At 41.3% G+C, this 25,796-nt stretch overlaps 1 protein-coding gene across 4 annotated transcripts in view; it reads left to right on the plus strand.

The window, feature by feature from the left end:
- c21h8orf34 (chromosome 21 C8orf34 homolog) overlaps nucleotides 1-6,938 on the plus strand; it is a 54,753-nt gene extending 47,815 nt beyond the window's left edge. For all 4 annotated transcript variants that reach the window (XM_076760967.1, XM_076760965.1, XM_076760968.1 and 1 more), the window contains 4 exons: nucleotides 455-945; nucleotides 2,490-2,586; nucleotides 5,645-5,683; nucleotides 6,467-6,938. In XM_076760967.1, coding sequence (XP_076617082.1) covers nucleotides 455-945; nucleotides 2,490-2,586; nucleotides 5,645-5,683; nucleotides 6,467-6,474 — 635 coding nt within the window. In that variant the 3' untranslated portion in view covers nucleotides 6,475-6,938. The remainder of the gene's footprint in view (nucleotides 1-454; nucleotides 946-2,489; nucleotides 2,587-5,644; nucleotides 5,684-6,466) is intronic.
- Nucleotides 6,939-25,796: the final 18,858 nt, after the last annotated feature.

Below are 25,796 nucleotides of genomic sequence, written 5' to 3' on the forward strand. Positions count from 1 at the left end.
TACTGTATAGCAACTTGGAACCTTTTCTGACAGAGGAAGCTGGATTCACCACAATTTACAGGGTCTATAAATATTGTCATCATTGCCCAGAAGAAGGATTAAACCGAGCAGTCTCGCCTACTTTAATGCTCAGTAAAGTTCGTGAATCATCAGTCTTGTAGGACATCATAACCTCATAGCGCAGCCTCTGAATATGTAATAAAAAATAAATCAGATTTTATCTTGGAATCTCTTAGTCCGTTCACCAGAGTTATCTGGGATTTGTTTTACAGGCATTGCTGTGTTACAGTTGTTGTGTTCATGTAAAGACTATTTAAACATTCTCATTTAAAAATATGGGGGAAAAAACAACAGAAATGCAACGAGGAAGCATGACAGACTCCTTCATTAACTGTATGTGTTGACTCTCACATGTGGATCTTGACTTGGATTGTCTCCCCCATTCTCCCTGCAGAGGTTGAGAAGGACCTGGCCAAGCTTGCAGAAGTAGGGAAGATGACCACTCGCAGCTCCAATAATCCGCACAGTAGTCTGCTCCACACCCCTCTGCGCCACAGAACGCTACCCGACACACTTCCCCTCACCAGCCTGGTCTCTAGGCCCCAGTCTCCAGCTGGCGGCCTCTCGAGTAAGCCCTGTGGTGTGGGCCTCCCTTTGCTCAGCCCCAAGCCCACCTCCCTGGTCATGGGTCGGACTCAATCTCCCAGCAACCCTGGGAGCAGGACTCAAACCCCCAGAACGCCCAGCAGGCCCCTGACCCCAAATAGTTTACTGACACGCTCCACCTTTAACCCTGGATCTCATAAAGAGGTGACCTTCAGGCGGTCGCGGAGCCGCCCTGTGACGCCCACAAGTCAGCCCACACATCCCCGACCGCTGCTCACCCCTCCTGGACTAAGCACTACTGACAGCCTTGGTGCCAGCCTACGGGCCTATCTGTCTGAGGTAAGACCCTAAATTGAGCTCTGCCATCAACAACACTGTTTAGAGGCAGTTTAAGCAGTATCTTTGGACAGAGCCAGAGTAGCTTTTTCACTGATTCTAGTCATTATGCAAAGCTAAGCTAACCGTCTCCTGGCTGGAGCTTCATATTTAATGGGCAGACATGTAGACTGGTATCGATTTTCTCATCCACCTTTTGGCCTGAAAGTGAATAAGCACATTTCACAAAGTGTCAGCACTGAATCTGCCATGGCCATGGTGTGACATAAAATTCTACATATTACATTTTAGCCAGGCGTCACATTTATTGCGATTTATCTACTGTAGCAATGAAATAGACACAGTGTGTAAAACATAGAGTAAAAGTGTCATAAACTTTGGGTCATGGACTTATATATATCACTCCAGCGTTGCTGTAATGTTTCAGTATGGCGAGCGTGAACTTGTGTGCCGAGTGTCAATCAGGCTTGGTGCCCAAGCAAAGCTGGCTGTGGAACATGAGCGCGGTTATGACTGAGAGCACCAGAACACACAATATCACACATGTGCGTGCCCTCACGAACACACACGTACGCTTCGTGTGGGGTTTAGTGGAGAGTCATGGAGGTCCGTACAGTAGTATGTCATTTCACTGTGGAAAAATGAGTCTGGCATGAAAGGAGAACTTTCAATGGGATTACTTTCTTACTTTGCTTTCATGATTTTCTTAACAGCGGCGCTGTTAAATATGAGACTTTTTGAAGGCTTTATTAATGGTGGACAGGAATTTTACAGTCCCTCTGTATACTTTTTGACAATTATGCTGGTTGACACCCAGAGAGATTATCCAAAACACTAGTGCACCCGGTCTGCTTTTATTGAGGCCACCTGGTCCAATGTTGAAGGGCTAAAGCCTGTAAACAAGGCCGGTTTAGAGAGCTGAGGGAGCTTTTTAGACACTGGATGTACAGAAATGAAAAGGATTGGGGCTCCATCATTTCAATTATGAAAACCAAGAGTCTTTTGTAGCGGGGGTCGTCCTGATAGTCACTGTGGGAGAAATGGCATTGCCTACTCCCTGCTGGAGGTCACATTTGTACCGTTGCATGTTACATACCGTTATATTGCCCAACCCTGTTTAGTACTGCTGTGCCTTCCGTGTGTGTGTGGGTATGGGTGTGTTTGTGCGTGTGTCACTTTATTGACCCATGGCTCCTTTTCATGGCATCGTTGCCTCTTTTAATGTAATACCATTAGAGCCTTAAACAGGATGAAGAAAACCACAATCTGTTTGAATATGAAGACATTCTGAAGTTAGTTTAGATTCCATGTTTGAAATCTAAAACGGCTAAATGAGACGCAGCTGGGCGGACTAAATATTTCTGTACGTTATGTTTTGCTTTCATTCACGACAAGACCTTGAACAAGACATGTACAGTATGTATATAGAGGAACAGATGGGTAACTTCAAATACTGACCTTGTTTTCCATCTCTATTTCCTTCTGTCCATTATCTTCACAGAGTAAGTCTTCCATCATTTCTGTTCTGCTCTATTTTTCCACATCAGGATGAGTTTTACCAGCAGTTACAGGCCATCAGACAGCCTTGGCATATTCCCAGTGACACAGACAGTGACATCCTGGAGCCTCCTGAGCAGGATAAGAGTGAGTAACCTGCCTTGCTTTTTCTTTCTTTCCTTCCTTCCTTCCTTCCTTCCTTGCTTCTTTTTTAAACCCTGGATTTGATTGTTTATCATTGCCTCATTCAAGCTGTCTGTACTTCAGAGAGAGCTAACGTTCACAGTTCAGTTTCAGTTGCAGGCGCTTCCTCAGAGGCTCTACGTTGAGTCCACAGTTCACAAATTACCCCTCGAATGTTTTTACCTCCCCGCTGTTTTTTTTTTTTTCTTCGGAAGATGTGACGCTCATTTCAGTACTGTAATGTCACTTTACAACAGTGGGTAACTAAGTGGCTTTAGATCTATTAAAAAAATTTGGAGCTGGCGCAACAAAAGCTGACACATGAAGATTTTCACAGTTGGGTGAAATCCTGGGGGGTTTCATGTTAAATTTTCTTTCCTGGCAACGCATAAGAGATATATCTCTATCAAGATCCCGTCGATAGACATGAACGGGTCTTACTTGAAAGCCGTAAATCCAGTCATAGTGGTGGTCTGGCTGGGATACAGTACAGTACATTACTCTGGCTTTGAACATGACAGAATTAGATCAGACCTCCTTGAATGTTCTGGTCCGTAAATCAAATGGATGTATGTGGCAGTAAGGCTTGATTGTCAGAGGCTTGTAGTTCTCAATTCACTGAGGTCCACTAACAAACTGTCAAATTTATGCTCTCTTAACACTGGTTAATATGGTGAAACTTCTCTGATCCTCAGAACTAAAGTGTAAAATATATTCTGACGGGACCACTAAAAAACACTGGCTCGTTAAATTCAATAGGTTCTTCAACCCTGGGACTGTTTTTATTAAATTACTGTGTAATTATTAGATTATTATGGGGTATGGTCTGCAACGATGATATTTTTGTCAGGGGATGATGTGAAATTGAAAGCTCAGAAGTGCAAAGACAGTCCGCAATACTAAAGTTTCATCCTCTGAGGAACATGAACCCCCTCCGTGGCAGTCTAACCATAACGTTTGAGTGGTAATACAAACAGAAATTATGGCCGAGTAAAAAGTCACAAAATGACCAGAAACATAATGACTAATCTTCTTGGGACAATGGGAGTCCATACTTAACTCTACTGACATCTAGCCATTTGTTTTTGCAATGCCTTTTGGACCAGAGAGTTTGTCGAGGAGAAAATTTGACCTTGTTACACAAATTTCATGGCAATTTGACTTGCAGCTGCCAAGATATCTTTCTCTGGACCAACATATTGGATGGACAAAGCGAACTAGCAGACCAACAGAGCGCTGTTACCAAATTTAGATCGCATGTTCACTACTGAGGCAACAGTGCTCTGAAGTTAATTTATGATCGAGTCGAAAAATTATATATGCCATGAATTCAGAAATGTTCTCAAATTAACTTAGCCCTGTTTTCTCCGTAAACAAAGCATCGGCATCGGCTACTCGAACTGAAAATCAAGTGCATGTGTGGACTCAAAAAGACAGCTTTCATTGACGTTATGACACAAGAATTCCAGTCAAACAAAAGATCAAGCAGGCAAATGGATGTCACATGGAAATATAACCCTCCTGACAAGTTCCTCTAGAGGCTCGTTGTTTTGCCAAATGTGTATCTTGCAAAATAAATGGATAAATTTTCCTAATAGCCCCTGGGGGCCTGCTCCAAGCCTTGGCAATGGTAACGGCATGTTGAGAAAGGATATGAGCTGCACATTGAATTAGAGGTGGCTCAGAGAGACTGACAGAGGAAAAGAGACCCAACAGCCACAAGACGTGACAAAGCACTTTCTGGCGTGAGAGAGGGCCCACAGGGTTGTTCGCTGGAGTCTGGTTTGTGTATATGTGCATGCGTAACTGTGTGTATTAAACCTGTGAGTGATTGTATTAGTCAGGGTAAGACATTCAAATTGTTTTCAGACAACATTTTCTCCCCATTAATCTGATTTTTTTCAGTCTTTTCAGGAGTGAGTTTTTAGTCTATGAAATAGTACAGTTGAATCGCATGCTGGCAACTGAACACTTCACTGTACAGATTTGAAAAAAATTATAATCTACATACAGAGGCACACATCAACGATAAGCTCAAATCTCTATTGCCTAAATTTAACACATGAATGTGGACACATTTTTCCATAAAGTGGTGTTTGGGTGCAGCCACGTACCTGTGATCACATGTGTGTCCGTGAACGCTGGACTCAGTGACAACCTCTTCTCAGTATCACAGCAGATGTGTCTGAGCTGGCGCCAAGTGTATGGTGAGAGCTAAATAATAGGGGAAAAAAAATCCATAGCTATTTCCTGTTATTCTATAAACTTCCACAATTGGACAACCACACATACCACAATGGAGATGAAAGAAGTCTGTCCTTTTTCTCACTCCAAAGCGCTCGGTTACGAATGGCTGCGGCCGTCCGACTCGGCACATTAATAAACCTAACATAGACGTGAACAGTGGAGGTAAATCAGTGTGTTACATTATACACCTGTCAAGATTGCTTATAAGATGCTGTATTTACAGTGTTTAAAGACAGTTTGTGTTTGTGCCTGGTGGACATGTTGACCATCTGAGCATATATACATCCGTCACATTTCTTAAAAAACTATGAAAAAAGTAATGTTTTGGATTAGCTTCAGCTCCATATGATGAAAATCTTATTTGCTTTCTTGCTGGCATTTATATGACAAGACTGGTATCACTCACATACAGCCTGTTACAAATGAAGCTACAACATGTTAGCATAGCCTTATCTTATCATATAAAGTCTGGGGGAAACAACTAACCTGGTTCTTTCTTCAAAGGTGACAAAATCCACCTACCAGCACCTGTAAAGTTCACTAGTTAATAGTTTAGATCTCTTTTGTTGTTTCCATAAAAACTGTGCTAGATGTTTCACCCATTTTCAGAGTTTTTAAGCATAGCTAAGCTGTAGCCATAGCTTCATATTTAACAGAAAGACAGCATGAGACTCTTAGCAAGACAGCGAATAACCAAAATTATTTCCCAAAATGTCAGCCTGTTCTTTCCTATGCTGCCTTACATGACACATTTCCTCTCTTCATTTTTTTACAGGTGGTGCACGAGATGCCAATAAGAGATCTGTGTTTTCAGGTGAGAATGTGAACAGTTACAGCCCAAAGCTCAGAGAGACAGACTCGTGTTAGAATGTGCTAAATTCATTTTGCTATTGTAAGCAACAGCCTTAAGTTTAGAGAGCCTCTGCGTCTGTCAGTGACCTCATTTGCAGAGCCACAACACGTTACCCAAATAACTGCCATTGGCTGACTAACTGTAGAAGCCTCCACCTTCATTTATGGTCCATTCAATTACAGTTACAGGCTAAATGGAGGGCACAGTGGCTCTGAAATGTGATTGGTGGAGGCTGGCCATGTGTGGAGACGGGAACGCTGTTGCCCAGTTCCATTAAGTCACTTGGGTTCTGAGTTTACACGCAGCAGACAGCGTCAACTCTCAGCGTCAACATTTGGGAGAAAGAGAAAGTCTGTCTGGTTTGAGGTTGTCTGCGGTTCTCCTTCTTGTGGCTCTGGAGGTGCCCACAGTTCCCAGTGTCAGGGTGCCAGTCTGGACGGAGATCTGAGAGCAGGCTGCTGCTGCTTGGCTATCAGAGAGGCCAGAGCATTGCCATGGCTACAAAACTCAAAGCTCGCTGTTTAAGTCACCCCGATCGCTGCTCTCCCAGAACGTATTGTGAAATATGGCCGTTGGAACCTCCACCGGGCACGCCGGGTTTTCCACCTCATGTTTGTCTATGACATGGTCAAATATTAAATGGCTGTTTTATAGTAATTACTCAGTTATTATTCTTATTAGCGGTTAAATGTGTCTGATTTTAGTTTCTAGGAGACTGATGTTTTTGTCTTTCATTTTTTGCAGGCCTATAGTGACGAAGACCGGAGACATTGATCCAATCAAACTATTATGCAAACCACTGGACATTTTGAATACGTGTACAGAGACAATTATTTTTCTAATTCATATGAATGAAAGAAAAAGATTGTATACTTTTTTCACAGATATTTCGTAGACATTGTACTGTAACTGTATGATAAAATGTGAAAATATTACTTCAGAGTATGGGATATAACATTTATTTTTGTTCGCTCTATAGCATGCTATTGAACTTCACGTGGAGTCCAGAAACAGATGCATTTTGTTGTTGACGGACTCTTTTTCTAGACCTAGAGCATATTCCCATTGTGAGGGCAGCACACCCACGTTAAGAAAGCATTTATTGAAATGCGCTGTTAAAAGATGTAGCGGTTTTCAAATAGCAAACACCCAAGTTGTGGACGGAATACAAGGAATGCTGTTATATTCATTAAAATTAATTGGTGCACATGTCCCCATTCTGTTTTTGATGTGTCTCACCTTGTCATGTGCTGTATTTAGATCTTACACACAAATGGCAGCTAAAGCGTGTGTCTCATTATAACACACTCTTACGCCACCATAACACGGTCTCTGTTTGATCCAGCCTTTCCCAGATACATGATCTATCCAACTTTGTGTCGCACACGTACTGTGGTGCTGACAGAGACACCGAAATCTGTTCTGGCCACGACTACATTGCTGCTGTGTGTTTGCCTGGGCACGTGTTGGTTAAACTGTGGTTGTCTGAGCGTTACACAGGCGACATCAACTCTAGAGACACACACACACACACACACACACACACACACACACACACACACAGCGTGGACACACCCTCCAGCCTGACGCAGTCTGATCCCTCCATTGGAACCCTACTGTGTTTTGTGGTATGGTACACCCCGCAATGCCAACTTTTCAGTCTGTCTCTCGGGATGTGGTCAACAGAGCTCCTCGAGTCTCCAGTCTCATTTCACTGAGGGTGATTCCTGTAAAAGGATGTGTGAGAAGGCTAATCACTGAAAAACCCATCCTATAAAACATGGTATGTGGACACATGTCCCATGTATTTCAGCACATCATGTGCTCATTGGAAATGGATGTGGTTTTGAAAGATCTGTGAAAGAATTTGAGGACATGGCATAATCGCGTCACAGCGGTGCCTTGATATCTTTATATCACTATAAACAATATTTTCCTGTCAGAAAAGGGAAATTACGATTTTCACATTTCATATTCCATTTTCACTTTGTTGGATTTGGGAGTGTGATCGCCATCTGTTCTTGACTCCATTTATACTATCAATATTTTCTCTGAGTTCATATGTCTCCTGCAGGCTTTCATTTCTTATGTCAGCAAAATATCAAGGCATGAGGAGTTCTGGAATAAGACAAGACAGTTTGGGAGATGAAGACTGAAATTACTGCCGCAGATGTCACACAAAGACAGTGCTCTGATGCTTTTCCTCCCTCTGTGTGTCTGTGAATGTCTTAGTATGTCACAACTTATAAAGATGAAATGGTGGGGCCATTACTGATACCTCTACTCGCCACAGCTTGTATTATATTTCAGATTCGAGCCATATGACTGCTTGATTATTCCAAAGATGATTGTGAGTATTCCTTTGCTGCTCATATATAATAATTTAGCTCAAACTACATATATCTTTATCAGTCACATATGTCACTGAGAATCAGAGTGATCACATATCATAACATGAATGCCATCCCTCTGGAGTACGAATCCTTTAATATCTTCTTAAAGTATATTTACTGCGCAGACTTTATACACCAGGCCCATTCAAAGCAACTGCAAGGGCCACCCAGGAATAGCGGCAGACATCACTGTACTTACTGGGAGATCCGGACCACCATCAATGGTCAGCAGACTGACCCAGGTCTTAATTTACAACTGAACAGACTGGAATTCATCCTGACGTAGAGCACAAATAAATCTATGGTGGAAAAGAGGTATGCTTTGATGGCATATAAAGTCAGTATCGTTCACTGCTTGAAATGAAAAAGCTAACATGTGCAGACACTTTTTTGACCATATTTCCATATGTCTAGATTGCAATCTGAAAAAATATCTACTTCCTCAAGCTACACTCCCTGTACACTATGTATGATTATTGCGAAGCTCTATATTAAACCCTTGTTCTGAGAACTCCTCTGCATGACCAAACGGGGGGGTTTGTGTGGTGGCTTTTCATGGTAATTTAAAACATAATTAACAATCTGGATTTTGTTTTGGATGCTCATTGAAGTGAATTGCGTGTTTTCACAGAGCGAATGAAATCAGCCTCCACTGTTTAGCTGATATCTTCTTCGTGTGTGTCATCAACAGGAAGGCTGAAGTACTGCTGTGTGCTGCTATCTGAGGTCAAACTCAGATGTTTTGCTCCGCTAAAGTTGTTTTAGAAAATTTGCGGTAATAAACAGTCAAAGCAGTAAAAGCAAAAAACAGAATAAGTCTGGCTTGTGTCATATCTTGTTGTCAGCGCATAATTGTTCATGCTCACAGACTATGTCGTGCACCACTGGAACAATGAGTGTACCAGTGCTCCAATCTTAAGCATGTACTTTGCCAACCCCTTAACATTTGTGGAGCTGGCTGTTGACTTCAGCTATATACTGAATATAATGCCTGTAATGACCACCATGTGGTCAAATTGTACCACAATGCGTGCATTAGAGCACACCGTTAAAACTGGGACCATAGAACAAATGACTGAAACTGTGACCATTCAAATAATATTTGTGAGTATCTGAGTATGGTTAGTTTTACAGCTGTTTACAATGTATTGCAAAAGCAGGAGTAATTTTGATTGCAGCCACTACACCAAAATCATAGCACAGCCCAGCACTGTTTTGAGAGCTCATCTGCAGCAAAGTGGGCAGAATTGTGTGTTTATATACAGAAATTGTGTGTGTGTATGTGCGTACAATCCCTCATTGTGTTTCATACTTACACTTTAACTGGAAGAATTTGATGTCCATCAAAGCCTTAAAAGTGCTCCAAATGTAAGTCACATTGAATTATGACTGTAACTAGCAGGACCTGGATGCCTGTTAGAATACCTCAACACCCTCCCTTTGGTTCAATATTCACGTGATCATCATATTTATATTTGACTTCTGCAGCAAGAACTACTAAGAACCAACAACAACCCAATGACACAGACAGTTTGACACAATTGGCTGCTGCTTTGAAGATATTTCCAGATTTGTCAGGGACTGTGCAGCGGAATGAAAAATATTTAATGTGCTGCACAATAAAAATAAATATTGAAAAGCCAAAACTGAGTGCGGCAGCAGGAAATCTCCTTGCTTATAAAACATGCCTCATAACAACTATAAAAATTGAGCCTCCCCAGTTTTTTTTTTTTTCTTCTTCTTCTTCTTCTTCTTCTTCTTCTTCTTCTTCTTCAGGCTCAAAGTAGTGCTCGCTGGTACTTCCGGTTGCCATGTTGATTAGTACGAAGAAGTTGTGTTAATGACGTTTATACGTTTATCGAGCGGCTTGCTCTGTGTTTTTGTTCCAGTCGTTCTGGAAGTGGCCGTAAAACAGCGGTAAGAGTCGTCTACCAACCCTCATGCTTTTGGCTCGTAATTTTATTTGAGGAAACACACAACTAGCTCTGTAACACAAATGTTGTTAGCGAAAGCGGCTCAAATAATGTTAAACGGCGACGACGCGAGGGGCACGGCAACGTTCAAGTTGAAGGACATTTTGAAGGTAAGCTAGGTAAAGCTAACTATATATTCAGCTGTTTGTTGGTTGTTTGCCGTCTTATTTTCTCAACAAGTCAGGTTGTAAACTGCTTGAAGTGCTTGGGCTTGGCTTGTAAATGATCGCTATTACTGTGCAAAACGAATCACAGGTTATTCCATAGCGTCTAATTAGCTAGATTTTATAGCCGCATGCTAGTTTCATCCTCTGTTGTGATGACATTACATGTAGCCACCCTTTAACATGTATCTATGTAAATCTAACATTGTTATATGTTTTTGTGTTTTAAGTATTAGGGACACATCTCAAATCCATTCTGCATTCAAGTATGAACTGTTTAAACCTCAAGCAGCAGAATGAAAATAGTTTTTGACCATCCTCACCCCAACATTGTAAACCAGAAGATATCCATCATTGTTGTGTGGATAGTTGAGGCTGTCAGACTTGGCAGGACTTGTGAAGTGTTGAAGGACATACTGTCTGTATTAAACAAGTGTTATGTTTTTCCTAGCTGAGTAGTTGTCCTAACATTTTCAGCTGTTTGCTGTGTCAGTTTATTGGCCTTCCCTTTTACAGCTATACATGATATAGTAGCTCAGACACTAGATTATTTAATGCCTTTTCCATAAAGATGACGCCGTTGATCTTGATTCTTATGATAAATGACGTGGAAACGGCTCATCCCCTTTGGTGTGTTGTGTTTGAAAGAAAAAGATCACTGCTGGGATTAGCAAATGCTTGTATGATCCTCTGGAACATTATGTATTTAATGTTGTTCCAAAGAGTTGTTCAGCAAATCCAGAAGGATTACATAGTGGATGGATAAACAGAAATCCCATTGTGATCTCTGGCTGATTGTTAGGCTTTTCTGTCAAATCTCTGTTAAAGTCACAGAGGGTCCAGGAGTCTCGAGAGGTACTCAGCACTTAAAGGTTCAATTGTGAGACCTCAGCGTGCGAGAACGGTAGTCTGAGCTGTCTTGTTTCTATCTCTCTCTTCTTTCTCACCAAACTAATTCATGGTTCTTCTCCATGACAGTGATGTGGTCAGTGTTGCAGATGCTTGGGGATCTGTTCAAAGACTGGGCTCTATGTGTGTTACACATTGGCAGGCCTTGCGGTGGGTGAGGTTTAGACCTGGGTCAGATGACTCATCCAAACTCAGTGCTTGTCTCTGGATCCAGGGAATGTTGTGCTCATATTAGTCTTATTATTGTTTCAAAAGCAAGGATCTAATCTTGGTCTGGTGGTGCAATGCGTCTTGGGAATGTTTCTGCTTGTGTGGATGGGTTTTGTTCCTATCTGGAGTGGACTGAAACAAAATATTGTGGCAAGGACATAAAAGCACTGTTAACCCGATCATACTTACACTTATTGTCAAGCTGCCTCTTCTCCACATCCAACTAAAGCCCCCTCAGGGTAATGTGGAGCACCTCCACTGCTGCAGTTACACTTGAATTTTGTTTCACCGTCAGAGCTGATGGTTTCACTATCCTGAGCTCCAAAAGAGCTTTTCTGTTTCTTTTTATATTTTCATTAACATATAAAGTTGCAGTGAATTTATTGAGTCTGCACATGGCTTTTCACTCAAGCTGTGATTTATTACCTGATCTCATGCAGCTTTATTCTAATTGGCTGCCAGCATACTTTTTTTATGCTTTCACCAATTTATCAAAGCTGTCTGCCAGAGGCTGCTGGTGGATGAGTAAGTTAGATATATATATATTGAATCTTAATTTTTTGACTCATCTTTACAGATTCACCCCACATTTGCTCTGTGTAGCAAATATATGTAACCTTTTGTCGTAATTCCAAATGTCAAGTAGAAAACAAAACTTCATAGCTGATTTATTTTGTGATAGTCATCAGAATCCAGATGCTACAGCCATATGTTTATTCATCTTTGTCATTCGCCATGACCAATCAAACATGATCAGAGAACACTAAACCGACATCAGTTCTCCCACCAGATGGTAACTGGATTCATATTCCAGTAAAAGCACTGTCATGTCACTGTCTTTCTTTGTTGAAGAGAGGTGATAAATATTTGTGGGATGTTAGCTGAAGAAATTTTAGGGATGAAGTGATAATAAATTGTCTGGTCCGGCTTGCCAGATTACAAAAAGTGATCTAGCTGCCTACCATGCCCTTGTGTATGATAAGGATTGATTGTCTTTGCAAAACTTTAAACATTTGCTAATCACTTTGGATACATTTGTGGTTTGATTATGTCTGCCCTCAGCAAAACCTTAGTACCACCATAATAAACCATAGCCTGTTGCCTGTCCAGAAACATTAATTTTGATGTGATCTTTGAAACTGGTTCAAGTGTTTCTCATGAAATACTGTTTTCATTTGCTCCTTTCCTTCCCTTCTTGCTGTAATGAATTCTTAAGCACTTAAGCAATCACCCTTACAGGTTCCAGATAACCCGTTGCGCTTAACATCCTCATACAAAAACTGTGTAAATGGTAGAAATAATATTGAATCATTTGATTTGGCAATAAAGTCACTTTTGCAGTGTCCGTCTTTCTTCATCAGGGCTCCAAGGGACAGCATGCGGGAAAAGGGTGGAGTAGGATTGAATGATGATGCTGTTACTGGCCAGGAGGGAGGGGAGGAGCTGATGTGTGATCGGCTCTGTTCAATAACCTCAAATGAATCTCTGACCACGGGGGACCTGAGACTGTCTGTACTATTGCCAGAAGAAGTTTGACGGCTGTAAGCTGCTTCACACCTGCTCCTCTTCTGTCTCTTTTCCCCTGCTCTCTTTTCTAGAGTATCATGTCCCTTAGTTGGCAAGCAGTGCATGAGTGACCTTTTCTTGCCTTTCTGTTTACTCATACCTGTCATCAGCATTTGCTTCAGTTATTTGATGATGGTTAAGGGCCACTGGCTTGTAGGTCATAGCAGGGGAAATAGCAAAGGACAGTTTAATTGTCGCAATGTGAGTAACATTGGAAGTGTTTGGTCCTCTTCCTTCCCAATCACCAAGATGACGCTGTTTCCCCTCATCAGACTAATGCTGCCAAAAGTCTGATCTCAATTTCCCAGCAATGCAGTGCGAGATGGAATTATTCAAGGGTCATGATACACTGGCTTCAGCTCGGTTGAACCGAAGCGCGATGGACAGACCGGAACATTAACAAGTCACATTTGTTATTGTGACGGAGTTTGTCATGATTTGCTTAAGATTTTGAGAGTATGAGCATACAAAGAAGACGAATTCCCTGCACTTTTTACTGCAGAGCTAGAATGAAATCCTGTCTGAGTCATAAGTGTTTTTGCTCTGGCTGTACAAAATGCTTTCCATTTTCTGGGATTCAGTTTTATGATTTTGAACAAAGGATGATTGGATGTCTAAACCAGCTGTCCCGTATTGTTTTTTCACTATATCCACCCTGAGGACAGCTTAAACCTCTTTCTTATTTAGAGCCATTTCAATCAAAAGTTTGCAAAAGTCGTGTTTATCCAAACTGAGTACCTCTGAAACCTCGGCTGGTCGTTTGATCCATGGGAATGGAATTGACTCAAACCAAAATGTTGTGTCGGAAGGTTACACAGCAGGTAGTCTACTTCAGCCGTCAACATTTTTTAGCCACACTGTGTTTCGTCTGCTATTAAGGTAGGGACCACAAAGATGTAGAGAAGTGGGTGAAAAAAAAAAAAAAGGCTTCAGTCTTGTAAAATTCTGTAACCCACAAGTATGAGCCTATACAATATGTGCTGTAGGGTAGGCATGCAGGCAGACTTAATAGTACATGATCTCATTGGTGGCAGCGCAAGAGCTAACATGAAAATAAAATAGATTTATTGGATAAGAGGGAAACACTGCTTTTTGGTATCCAAAACAACTTTGTGCTGAATGGATAGAAACATTGTCACCATTATATAGAATTAATATAACATGAGTTATGAGCACTCATCGGGAGCGTATCCACTCGTCTTAAAGACCACCTCGCTTGGATTCCCATAGGTCTGCTCACTTTATCATATGCAGCCTTGAAGGTCTCTCTCTTAACCAGTGCGCTACGATGATCCACTCATGTGGGATATATTGAGTTTACATTAACAACCTAAAAGAGGCAGTTATCAAATTATTCACTCCTGGAACTGAATAAGAGCCGTAAACTGTTTTTATCACAAGAAAATGATTTCAAGATTACAGCTGACGACTTCTGTGTACTGACTGTTCTGTTCTCTCTCTCCTTTCTGATGGTTCCCATTACAAGATCAGCACTCTCTTGCATCATCTCAGTGGGGCAGAATCCGCCTGTAAAATCCCCCTTTAAATTGCTTTTGATATTTATGTTACACATTGGCTCATCTCAAAGAGGGGCCAGTAAATGAATGAGGAGAAATCATTGATAACTGGGCAATTTTAGTTTTCCTCCATGATGTCAGTAACAGTTTAGCTCATGATTGGACTTAGCGTCCTGAAGAGTCTTTCAAGTCTAGGCCAAACAATGAAGGGTTTGGGGCTGATACCAGTTTCTCTGATACATTTCCATGAAGCTGAGAGGTGCCTGGGACTTGCCAACACTTTTGAGGGAGGAAAGAAAGAAGAACGAGAGAAAAGAAGAGGTTAGAAAGACTGTTGAAAAATGTGTCTTGCCAGCAGCTGTGGTCTTTTTGCCTCAGATCAAACAGCGAGATACAGGGAGTGAAGAAGTGTGAAGAGGTTGAACTGTGCCAGCCCTCCACAAGAGGGCACAGACGATGTTGCTGAAGGAGGCTAACTGAGTCTCTTAGTGGACTGTGTCTGATGACATGCCTGGTTGGTAGGTCCCTTCATGGTGAGCCCTGGCCTGGCTCTGGTTATCAGCCTCCCGTTGTTATACAAGACTTGTCTTGTTTCTGCTGAAAGACTGAAAGTCTCTGGTTAGAGAATTTCTGGTAAGGATAGCTTAATGTCCTCTTAAATGCAATTTTGGGAGTTGACAGGATTGAATTTATGCAAACTTCTATTTAATCTCTGTTTTGAGTGTGAAATTTAAGGCTGCAATGTAAAGATGTTACCAAAAAAGGGCCGATGTGAAGCTCAAGAGGCCGTTACCATACAATGGAAATGTTTCTCATTTTTGTTTATGTTGAATTTAAACAAAAGCATAACATTTGTTAAGTCAGAAAATAATCTGTATCATTTTGTATAAGATGGAATACCAAGAATTCAGTGGCTCAAGATGCTCAAATGTGAATAATTGCTGAATTTCTTTCAAGATTGTAAACTAAATATCTTTGATTTCTAATTTAGCCTCAATTCCTACAAGGTGTCTATTAAATTAACCTGAGGCGTACTTAGTATTTACTTTAAGCTCTTTTACGGCTTATTGCCTTTTAACTTGGCCTTTATAGGTTGACAAAGAACCTATTTAAGGTACAGATGCATTTATTCAGTTAAGTTTCTTTAATGGTTGTTAAGATGCTCAGCTAAGAAAAACTGTTTCAGCGGTCTGTTTCTCCTCAGCCAGAAAATCAGCCACTCAGACTATTCTTGAAGCTCCTCAGTGAGTCAACAGAAGACTGGAATTGTACTTTGCGACTCCAAAGTGTAAATTTTTAAAGACATTGCTGGTAGAACACTTGTCTCATTTTCCATTTATAAATAAGGGTTTAAACATCTATAATGCTTTTTTTTTCCATCTTGGTCAGATGTACCTTCTGTGTGTCTCTGCTTGTCTGAGCAGGATGTGAAGCAGGACTATGAAGTGATCATAATGGTATCATCTGCCCTTTAGTCCTGCATGTCAGACGCTGACACAGAAAGAGCAGTCGGGGTTTGATTTACGGGAACATGTGGTCTGGGCTGCTGTTTGTCCTTGCAGTTGGTGTGCTGTTACAGAGCCTTCGACTCTGTAGATGACCCCATATGGTGCAAAAGACATCTGAAGTTGTCTTAATGTGTCTGGAGTTTTGCTTGGGATGAAAAGAGAAAAGTGGGTTTTTTTTTTTTTTCAAGGGATGCCAATTTATAACTCTTTTTAAAGTGTGTTCCTAGTTGACGTCAAAACAGTCATTCAAGCTAAAATTGGTGCTTTGAATTTATGTGTCCTACAATAAAATTCAACTTTATTTCCATCCCTAGTTTTTTTAAATTGCAGCACAAGGATAAAATTGATTATTGTACTTTTGTCATCACGTTGCTATAATTTCTGCTGTTTATCTAGACATGCCGTTCTCTTGGGAGGCGAAAACCCTTCTTTGCACGAAAAACGTAGTTAGAGATCTGAATTCTGCCTGTGCTATACTATTAGCCTCCTTTTTACTCCCATAAACGTAATTGATACCTACAGCTAGTGGTGAAGTGTAAACAGACAGGCAGCTGGTGAGACAGCCATGTGTCTTGGATAGAACAGCCACCCAGTCCATAATGTAGTTCAGTTTGGATTCTTCGCTCCCTCTTCTGTGGCTGTCAGGGCCGAACAGAGGCGAGGAGACGACCACACAAAAGAAATATTTGTCCAATCTGTCCAAGCAGACTCCCCAATTGAGGACTGAACTTTCCCATCGCATTGCTCTGTGTCTCTGTGACATGTAATTGAAAGAGGAATGATGCTTTGAACTGAGGAGGAGGCAGCCTTTGCATTTAAAAAAGTTGACCGCTGACACATTATGCACCTGTTCCAGCAATATTTTGAGCTGGTCAAAAATCAACATGTGAAAATATATTTAGGTTTTACAGTAATGGAGTCGAGTTTAGACAAAACAATAGCTTGGCAGCATTGTCTAAACCCCTTTTGCTTTGTAACAAAACATTTAAATTTACAACAGAAATATTGAAGATAAAATGATATTGGTTTTAGACCACATTTTCTTGCATTAATGTTTATCTGCAGATCTCAAATATATTATTGTAATAGACCACATTAAAGAGGTTTTTTTTAACCCTTTTGAACTAAGCCCAGTCTTTATGTCTGGACAATGATTACCATATGCAAACATCAAATATATCCTCATTGCGCCATAGTTGAAGGCTTGCCATTTAAACACAATGTTTTCAAAGTAGCTTGGTTCATAGATCTCTCCGCTGTTCAGAAAACAGGGTTTCCTCCTGTCAGTGTCTCCAGGTTTCTCAGCCGGCTTTGCTACCCGTGTCACAAAGAGCCAGGAAGTCTCGTTCTGTGTGCGACTACTAAAACGTTTATCTCTCTCAATTCATGAGAGGGTGTTGGGTCTGCCGTCAGGAACCCTGATTCAGTGTTTGTGTGTGTGTGGACTCAAATGGTTTGCCAGTGTGAAGAGAAAAGGGTTGCCAGGGTGGTGAAAGCAAGCTGTTTGCTCATGTCCAGACCCGCAGAATGGATGAGGACACAGATGGGATTTCTCTCTCTGGTGGACTTTTCTTCTGACCTAGCCTCTCTGTGTTTGGAGAGACATGGAAACCTCAGCTCGAATGGACAGGCATCTTATTGAATGAGGGAAGACTTAGGGCTTTCACCCAACAGGGTCTGAATAGGATGTGGGAGACAGGCCACGAATGTTGTGTGTGAGGTGGGGGGTTTGTTGAGATGAGGTCAATACAATGTGAATGGCCCATGCTGTCACCAATTGCTCTCTCCTTTTGACTTAAGGAATGAAAACATGTTTTTAGAAACTAATGAACTTACTGACCATGCGCATATGTGTCCAGAGCATGTGGTCGATTGATATGAAATGGTGGTCTGTACCATACATGCCTAATGCAACTCAGGCGCATCCGGGCCTTGCCCTCTGAGGCTCCATAGAGCTGCTGTACCATAAAACTTCAAAGCATGGACTAAAGAAATCATCTGGGTTTGTTTCTCTCCACTCCGAGTTCTCTTGAGAACCTTGGGGGGGAGGATTCACAGAACAGCAGCACATTTTCAAAGGGAAACGAAGTGCATCTCCAAGAATTGCATCCAAGAAACAGTTCTTGGCTTAATGCAGAGGGCAACCTCAGTATATCTGAAGTCAGTACCAATATGCTGTAACAAGAGAGATAGTGCTGAAACAGATTTTCCATTGCCAATGATCTTTCCCACCACATGATACATTATATCTTATGTAATGCTTTTAAAAGAAAAAAGTGTCGGTAGATAAAGATGTTGGTTGTGTTGTTGGCCTTACATTATTCAGAAAGAGCATTAACACATCATTTTTTCATCCTTTTTTATTGTCTCAACCAGAAACAAATAGTTAACATCAAAACAGGTAAAAGTTTCCAAATAGGAAGTTTACTTATCCACCAAAGTAGCATGCTCCATGTTTCCCTTTGTAATACAATAGGTGTTAGTCATTCACTGTTGTCTGGCCTCATGCCTGGGACTCATTTGCTATTGGAGACCCTGCCAGGCGCAAAATTATCCAGACAACATTGGTCCCAGGGTCACAGGGGCACAAAGTTTCCTCTTCTATGATATGGTGGCTAGTCCATACATACATATAAATACGGCATACATAGGAGGCACAGAGATAGTGGTCTTGTGTGGGTTACACCAAGCTAATTCACACCGCATTAGGTACTGATGGCATTTATCCTTCCACTGCAAAAGTAAATCCTCATACATGGCTTACTAAAGACACTACCTGTACTTTAAAGCACTAACTCTTTTGGTGTTGACAATGATGGCTCTAGCATGTTCATAATTGCCGTTCCTCATTGGGGGTGAGTTGTGGAGTTTACATACTCCAGGATCTTGTTCAAGAGTGAGGGTTAAATCGGGGTGGAGGGGATCCCACAGTGCAGTTGTGCCTCGCTGACAGGTGTACCACGACCAGGGCTCAAAGGTCAAGAAAGTTTCCATGGCAATACAGGTCTGGAGCTGCTTCTGGTAATGTAGTGGGACAGAAAAAGCAATCAACAGCCCAGCGGATATCACTCTTACAGTATATTGTCTGCAAGATGTTTCAGTTTATAGTGTGTCTTCTTTTGTGAATTCTCACCAACCCTTGTTTTTTTTGGTCACAGTTATGCATTTGTTTGTTCATTTCATACTTTTATAACAGTTTTAGAGCAGAAATCCAGTTTTGCAGCTGTGTGAGGTGATACAGCCGATCTGTGGCATCATCATGTAAAATGTAAATATTTTTTCCTGTCAGTTTACATTGGTACAACCCTCATTCCAAAAGTTGGGATACTGTGCAAAATGTAAATAAAAGCACAATGCAATCATTTGCAAACAAACCTGAGCCCATATAGTAACATCCTTTATACAATCATGTGTTCACAAAGCGGTGAACCTCTCTCCATCCTCACTTGTGAACGTCTGAGCGTTTCCTGGATGCCCCTTTCAATACCCAATCATGATACTATCACCTGTTACCAATGAACCTGTTTACCTGTGGAATGTTCCAAACATGTGTTTTCTGAGCATTCCACAACTTTATCAGTCTTTTGTTGCTCCTGTCCCGACAAACATGTTGCAGTATGTGTTTGAGTATATGTCAAGAAGGATTAGCAATTACCACATTCTGTTTTATTTTTGTTTTAAACAGCATCCCAACCACTTTGAAGTCAGGGTTATAGCTGATTTGTTTTTGAAGGTGGCACTGAGTGTAAGAGTGATTTATCATAACCGTTCAAGTAAAAGCATCTACTTTCAATTTACCTGGAATGTGAAGCTGTTAAGCAGACCTTGTCTTTGAGGAAGAACCAGCCACCAGTCATTGTACAGAGAAAATGAATTATGCAGACACTCTCAGATCGCCAGCGTATCTGCAATGCTGCCAACGTATATGTCTTTCCCAGTGTTGACAAGTCACAACATATGTGATTATAGACATAACAAGATGTGTTCTCTCTCATTTAAGGTAGTGCTACTTAAAAACCACAGCTGACAGTAGAGGTGAGAGGGGATAGATGTATGTATAGAACTTTGTTTCAGAAGTGCAGAATGGGCACATTACCATCAGGTTAAAACAACACTGGGAATGGGAGTGACGCCAAGATCATTAGAGAGAGAGAGCAAGCGCTGGACAGGGTCAGGTTACATGTTGTTGACCCCAGACCTGCCCTGAAACTGTCTGTCAGAGGAGAGGCAGAAGCAGAGATGGAGAGTGAGGGAGGAGGAGGAGGAGGAGGAGGAGGAGGAGGAGGAGGAAAAGACTGATAAGTGACACATTTTGACACGCAGGCTTTGCTCAATGGCATCCATTTAGCTGGATATTGTCGATTACTTTGGCACCGGAAAAAAGCCTAATTAGATCTGATGCTTGTATTAGAGCCATTTTAAGTCATACCATCGTTAACCGAGTTTTGTGCGTGCTCTCTTTGTTTTTGCACAGCTTGTTATGCCAGCAAGATTTTTGAAACCAAACTGTCTGGACATGTGTATTTCTCTGCAATTAAATCAAACATTTGCCACCTTATTCATTAACTTGATGATTAAAAATATGTAGTTTTTGTCCAGCAAACACTAAAGTAATTCTGCAGTATGGATCAACATTATGTAAGTAATTTGTTGCGGTGGTCTGTATTCAACACTGGGATGTCTGTGGCCTGGATGTGACATCATGCAGGGAGGTGAACCCAGTGCTGGGTCAGGCCCTAATGAGACCCACAGAAGAGTCATTACAGTCAGTGGGAGAAAGTTAGACTGTTGAGAGTAGCAAACCGCCGGGTGGAGCAGGCCCCCCTCCCCTCTCCCTCCACTCCTTCTCTGACACCACCACCTCCCCTCCTCCTCTTTCACCAGCTGGCTAACAGATGGAAAGACCTGTTGGCCAAGAAAGTGAAGGAGAAGAGGGGAATGTGGGCAAGGAGGAGGAAAAAATCCAGTGACAGATATATTGAATGATAAGCAAATTTGTGGATGCTTGAATCAGAGCTTGGGGAGCACTTACATTTTTCTCCCTCATTTTGGACAAGTGTGACAAGTGTATGTGTGTGTCTAGAGGCGACATTTGGCTTGGGTCGCCGATTGGGTTATGCAATGTTAGCGTTTGGTGTGTTTGTTTACAAGGCTTGTGAAATGGAGGAAGTCAGATTGTGCGGGGGAAGGTGATGAAAATGTCAGAGGATGAGAGACAGAGTGGGTACAGGCCGTACAACTTGCGGGGTTGATTTGTGTGTGCGCACGCACACATGCCTGTGTGTGTATATGTGTGTGTGCGCGTGTGTGTGTGTGTGTTTGCATTTGTGGTCAAGGAGCGCTGCAGTCAGAATGATCTCTGTCCTGCTGTTATTTACCTTCCAGGCCCTTCAGAGAGGAAACCAGTGGGTGTGGTGGGATCAACAGGGACTTGTCCTCCTAGATTTATACAAACACCACCTCCTCAGATCGGCTGAGAGTTTGCTCTGTCCGTGTGCTATTGAGTACAAAATGTTGAAGCTGTATGCACAGGTGGTAGCAATGGAAAAGTAAGTCAGGTCCCAGTTTAACTGCTGTCCTTGTTGGTTTTGGTCTCAGTAGCCATATTGTACCTTTTTTATGATGTTTGATAAGTTCTGTAAAAAGTATAATATGTGTATTGATAAAGTATCTCATAACAACCATTTTCTGATTACTGTGAACAAGCCGTCAAATAAAATGAGTGAGTTCATGTTTGGCTTTTGAGAGCCAATAGCAACCTATCAAAATATTTTGAATGTAACAGATTTATGGTTTTATTACCACGAGATTGCAGACACACTTTTCGTATTAAATTACAAGTCTGTAGCACCTGAAGAAACATTTTCTCACCAGTGCTGACAAAGCTGTGCTCTGGATTACACCTCTTTTTTTCTACACTGTTTCAGTTGTCTCGTTGTCTGTCTAGCGCACAACTATAAATGATAGCTGTGGTCATCTCTGCTCTTGTAGATATGGTTTTGTGATCATGAGGCTGAATTTATGTATGTAATGGTGTTCAAATGAGAGATGTATATGAATAGGGGAAAAGCAGTTTTCAAAGCTAATATGCAGATGTGGAGGCAGTGTTATTCATCCTGTACATTTTTATTTATGTGAATTATCTTCAAAGCAACATGAAATGTAGAATATTTCCCATTTTTGCTTCTGTTATCTGATTTTAGAGTTCAGCTGGTCATTCTTCAAGAGGTAATAATTCAAAGACTGATGTGGGTGACGGTGCCCCTGTAAAACCATTTAACATTTAAATGTTAAATGTTGACATCTGACCTGTTGGCGTAACACTTGGGTGATGTTATTTCTGTTATTTCCTGTCAGTGAGTAATCCTCAATGATTGTTTTTGTTTTTCATCCTGCTCATAAACAAAGGAAATGAATTTGTTGTGTACACCCACAAATTCAACACAAGTTTTGTGTCTTGAACAAATTAGAGTCATTTTACATGTCTCAATTGTCTCAACATTATATTGCTGACTAAATATATTGTTTACAACAACTGTAATTGAATCATCAATCCTTAATCCCATAGTTGCAGTGTTGCCCTCAGTTATTCATAGCTCACTTGACCCTTTTAAGTAGGATAAATGTTCGAAAACAAATACATGTTGGGAAATTCTACCTTCGAGTCTTAAAGCCACTTCCTCAGGGGTTTATAGCTGCGTCTTCTTTCCTCAGTTACGATGGAAAAGTACATCTGGCAGGGTGCCTTGTGCCATATTGTAGTCCTGTGTCTTGCAGCATGTTCTGTATGTCAGCATGCTCTGCTCATCTTTGTTGGATATTTCAAGGAAATCCTGACATGGAGAGGCTTTCCGTCCCAGCTCAACTCCGTTTTCTTTCCCACAGCTCTCAAGATATTTTGGCGGTCAGTCCATCTCAGCAGGAGCACACTGTAGATACTACTGTGAGGTGGTTTGCTTGGATTTGGTTGGGACTGGAGTTTGCAATGTAGTCCTGTCTTACAGCTCTGGTAGGGTACCAGATTGGCGTCTTTTAGATTCAGGATGTAATAAATATGCTTTTAAATGTTTCCTGGCATCACTTTTTTGAAAATACCTTTCAGGCCTGTTGTACCTCAAGTCTTTTATGAGTTTCTTTTTTAACTTTCTGGTCCTTGAGAACATTTATCCATGACTGTGCAGAACATTGTGTTGACCACCTTACTACTAGGGTATCTTTTTTTTTTAAGTATATATCGCTGCTATCTCCACTTCTGTTGAATATTGTCTTTTAATACTGATGACCTCACCCAGCAGTTGCTGGGTCCAGCTTGCCATTTGTAATGCCTTAGGAATTGTTTCCTTGGCAGCCTGCAGTCAGCTTCAGTTCTTCCAGCTGTATATATTTGTTTTAATTTTTATTATTGCTTACTACATATTTTGATTAGCTTCCTTAACTAATATTTACCTGACCCTTAGATGGTCAGTAACAGTTTCCTTTCTGAATAATGACTCCTTTAGCATCCATTTACATTCATTACAGTCAGCTACGCTTTTACAATAGCATGAATGACAATCACTGTCATTGCTGTGTCTCAGGTCAAAGCTCTCACTTCCTCTGGCCCACCCTCTTCTCCACCTCCGACCTTGTTCTCTGTTGTACCTTCCTTACAACCCAAAACTATAAAATGCTAATTTGCCACTCAGTTGTCTCAGGGTATTGTTTTTGGCAGCTGAGAGCAGACCTGACCTGGCTGGGACAGTTTAGGTAGGTTAGGGACAGCTGCTCTGCAGCTCACTGACTGTGTGAGAAACTGCTCATCACAGGTCTCTCCTCAGGGCTTTACTGTTCTCTTCCCCTGTGTTTTGTCCCATTGGGAATGAGGCACAGGGCCATTCAGACTCACATCCCAGCCGGAGCACCAACAGAGCTTGTGCTGTTGTCTGCTTTGAGGGAATTTGTCCCAGAAGCTAGACGTCACCTGGCCATTCTGAAATACTCATTTGAGTTAGACTGAATATAGCTCTGTGTTTTAAGGGTCAGACTTTTCTGCATATTGCTTTATTGCTGTCTGCACTAAAGGGCATTCTTGGAAAAAAAGACTTCATTTAATAATGTGAGAAACATGCTTGACTTGAAGCTTTGAATACCTTGTTGAACAGCCAGGAATGTTTAAGTGAGTGTGCTTTTATTCTCTGTACTTTTTGGGCATAAAGATGTATGGCATCCTGTTGAGCTGATTGGCTCAGTGATGAGTAGCACCAATGTACGTTGTGCTCAATGTCTTGTTTGTTTTTTGATAGTTCAGTCAAATTGGATTTATGTCTGTCTGGGCAATAGGTAAAAGTTACTCCTTAGAGAATGTGCTAAAATATACTGTTATGCCCCTATGGATCCTTAGGGAGAGCCCGTAAACCCCAACTCCTCTCACAACTGAAATCCCCTTGTCTCTTGTAGTGAAAATGTGAATGGAAAATTACAGGACATTCATTTAGTATTCAAGGCTTGTTTTTGTTAGTTGTTGAGTCTTTGTAAATCGTGATTTCCCTAGAGTGTCTGCATAGGGTGAGGTTGAAGTTGTCCATATAAATGATTGGTTTGACATCATTGTAAAGGTTCCTACTTTCAGGACGTTTGTCCATTCACAGGTATAGCCCAGTGCACTTGGTATGTCTTTAAGCCCCATGAAGCTTTTTAATTAGTCTAAGCTGGTAAAGTGCTGTAAGTGTGAGTGGAAAATACCTCAGTGTTCTTTATAGTCCACCAAGCAGCCACACGGTCACACAACTGCAGTTTGTGCTTTGACAAGTATAGAAGACGATAAGGAAACGTTTCATAATGTAGTCATATTAAGTGAACTGGCATCATTATTAAAATCGTCTAAACTGGCAAGCTGTGTACATGTTGCAGAGAGGAAGAGCAAACATCCAGGTTTAAGTGATTGTGTTGTAACAACTGTTTGCTGTGTGACTGAAGGCAGAGACTAGGTAGAGCGGCTGAGACCTGTTGATAAGATCAGGAGATGCCTGGAGTTATTGGAGCCTCCCCTTCGCAGGCTGTCATTTCCTCTTTTACACGTCTCTGCTTAGATGTAATTGAATAACCTTTATTAGCCTGTTAGTTCGCAGCCTAGACGTCCAGTGCTTCCATGTATTCTCTGTTGCTCGTCTGTCAGACATTGTGCTGTTAAGACAGCTATGATGCTTGAGGAGTTTGTGGTCAGAAACAGAACAATGGCCTCAAATGTGTATGTATAGAAGATAATATGTGTGTTTTTATATGGATTTTCCATTTTTCGTTTGGTAAATGAATGTTAAATGACAGTAACTGTAGGATCCAAAAGCCAAGTGGCATTCAAATTGAATTGCCATGCCTGCACTGTTTCACATCTGTAGTAAGTAAAAAGTTAATCAGTTGCTGAAAATGACTTAATGTGTACTACATGGGGTCCCTGGATAGAACTGCTGCAAATGTTAGTTGTGTGCTAGTGTAGAAAGTTTGAAGTAGTTATATTTGCGCACATGCATATGAATTGATTTATGTTGCAATTTTGTAAAAGGGACGACGCAGGTTTAAACAAAGCATTCCAGTCTTTCCTTTAGAAAAAAAATGTTTACAGAGTCTACAAAGAGAAAAATCCTTGAAATGTAGCTGGTCTTTAAGGCAAAATGTCTGCTCCTCAGAATTTAATGCTACCATTACTCAATAAACTATGTTTAGGGTGAACACTTAGATAAGCACCAGCATATCATCCTGGTTTTCCTCAATGGACAGCCTTTTTAACGTTGAAATAAGTCCAGAACGTGAGTGCTAGTATAACTCATCAGCAGGCTTTGTTTTTACAACTTCATATAA

This window comes from Chaetodon auriga, chromosome 21 (genome assembly GCF_051107435.1).
Source record: "Chaetodon auriga isolate fChaAug3 chromosome 21, fChaAug3.hap1, whole genome shotgun sequence".
Lineage (NCBI taxonomy): Eukaryota > Metazoa > Chordata > Actinopteri > Chaetodontiformes > Chaetodontidae > Chaetodon > Chaetodon auriga.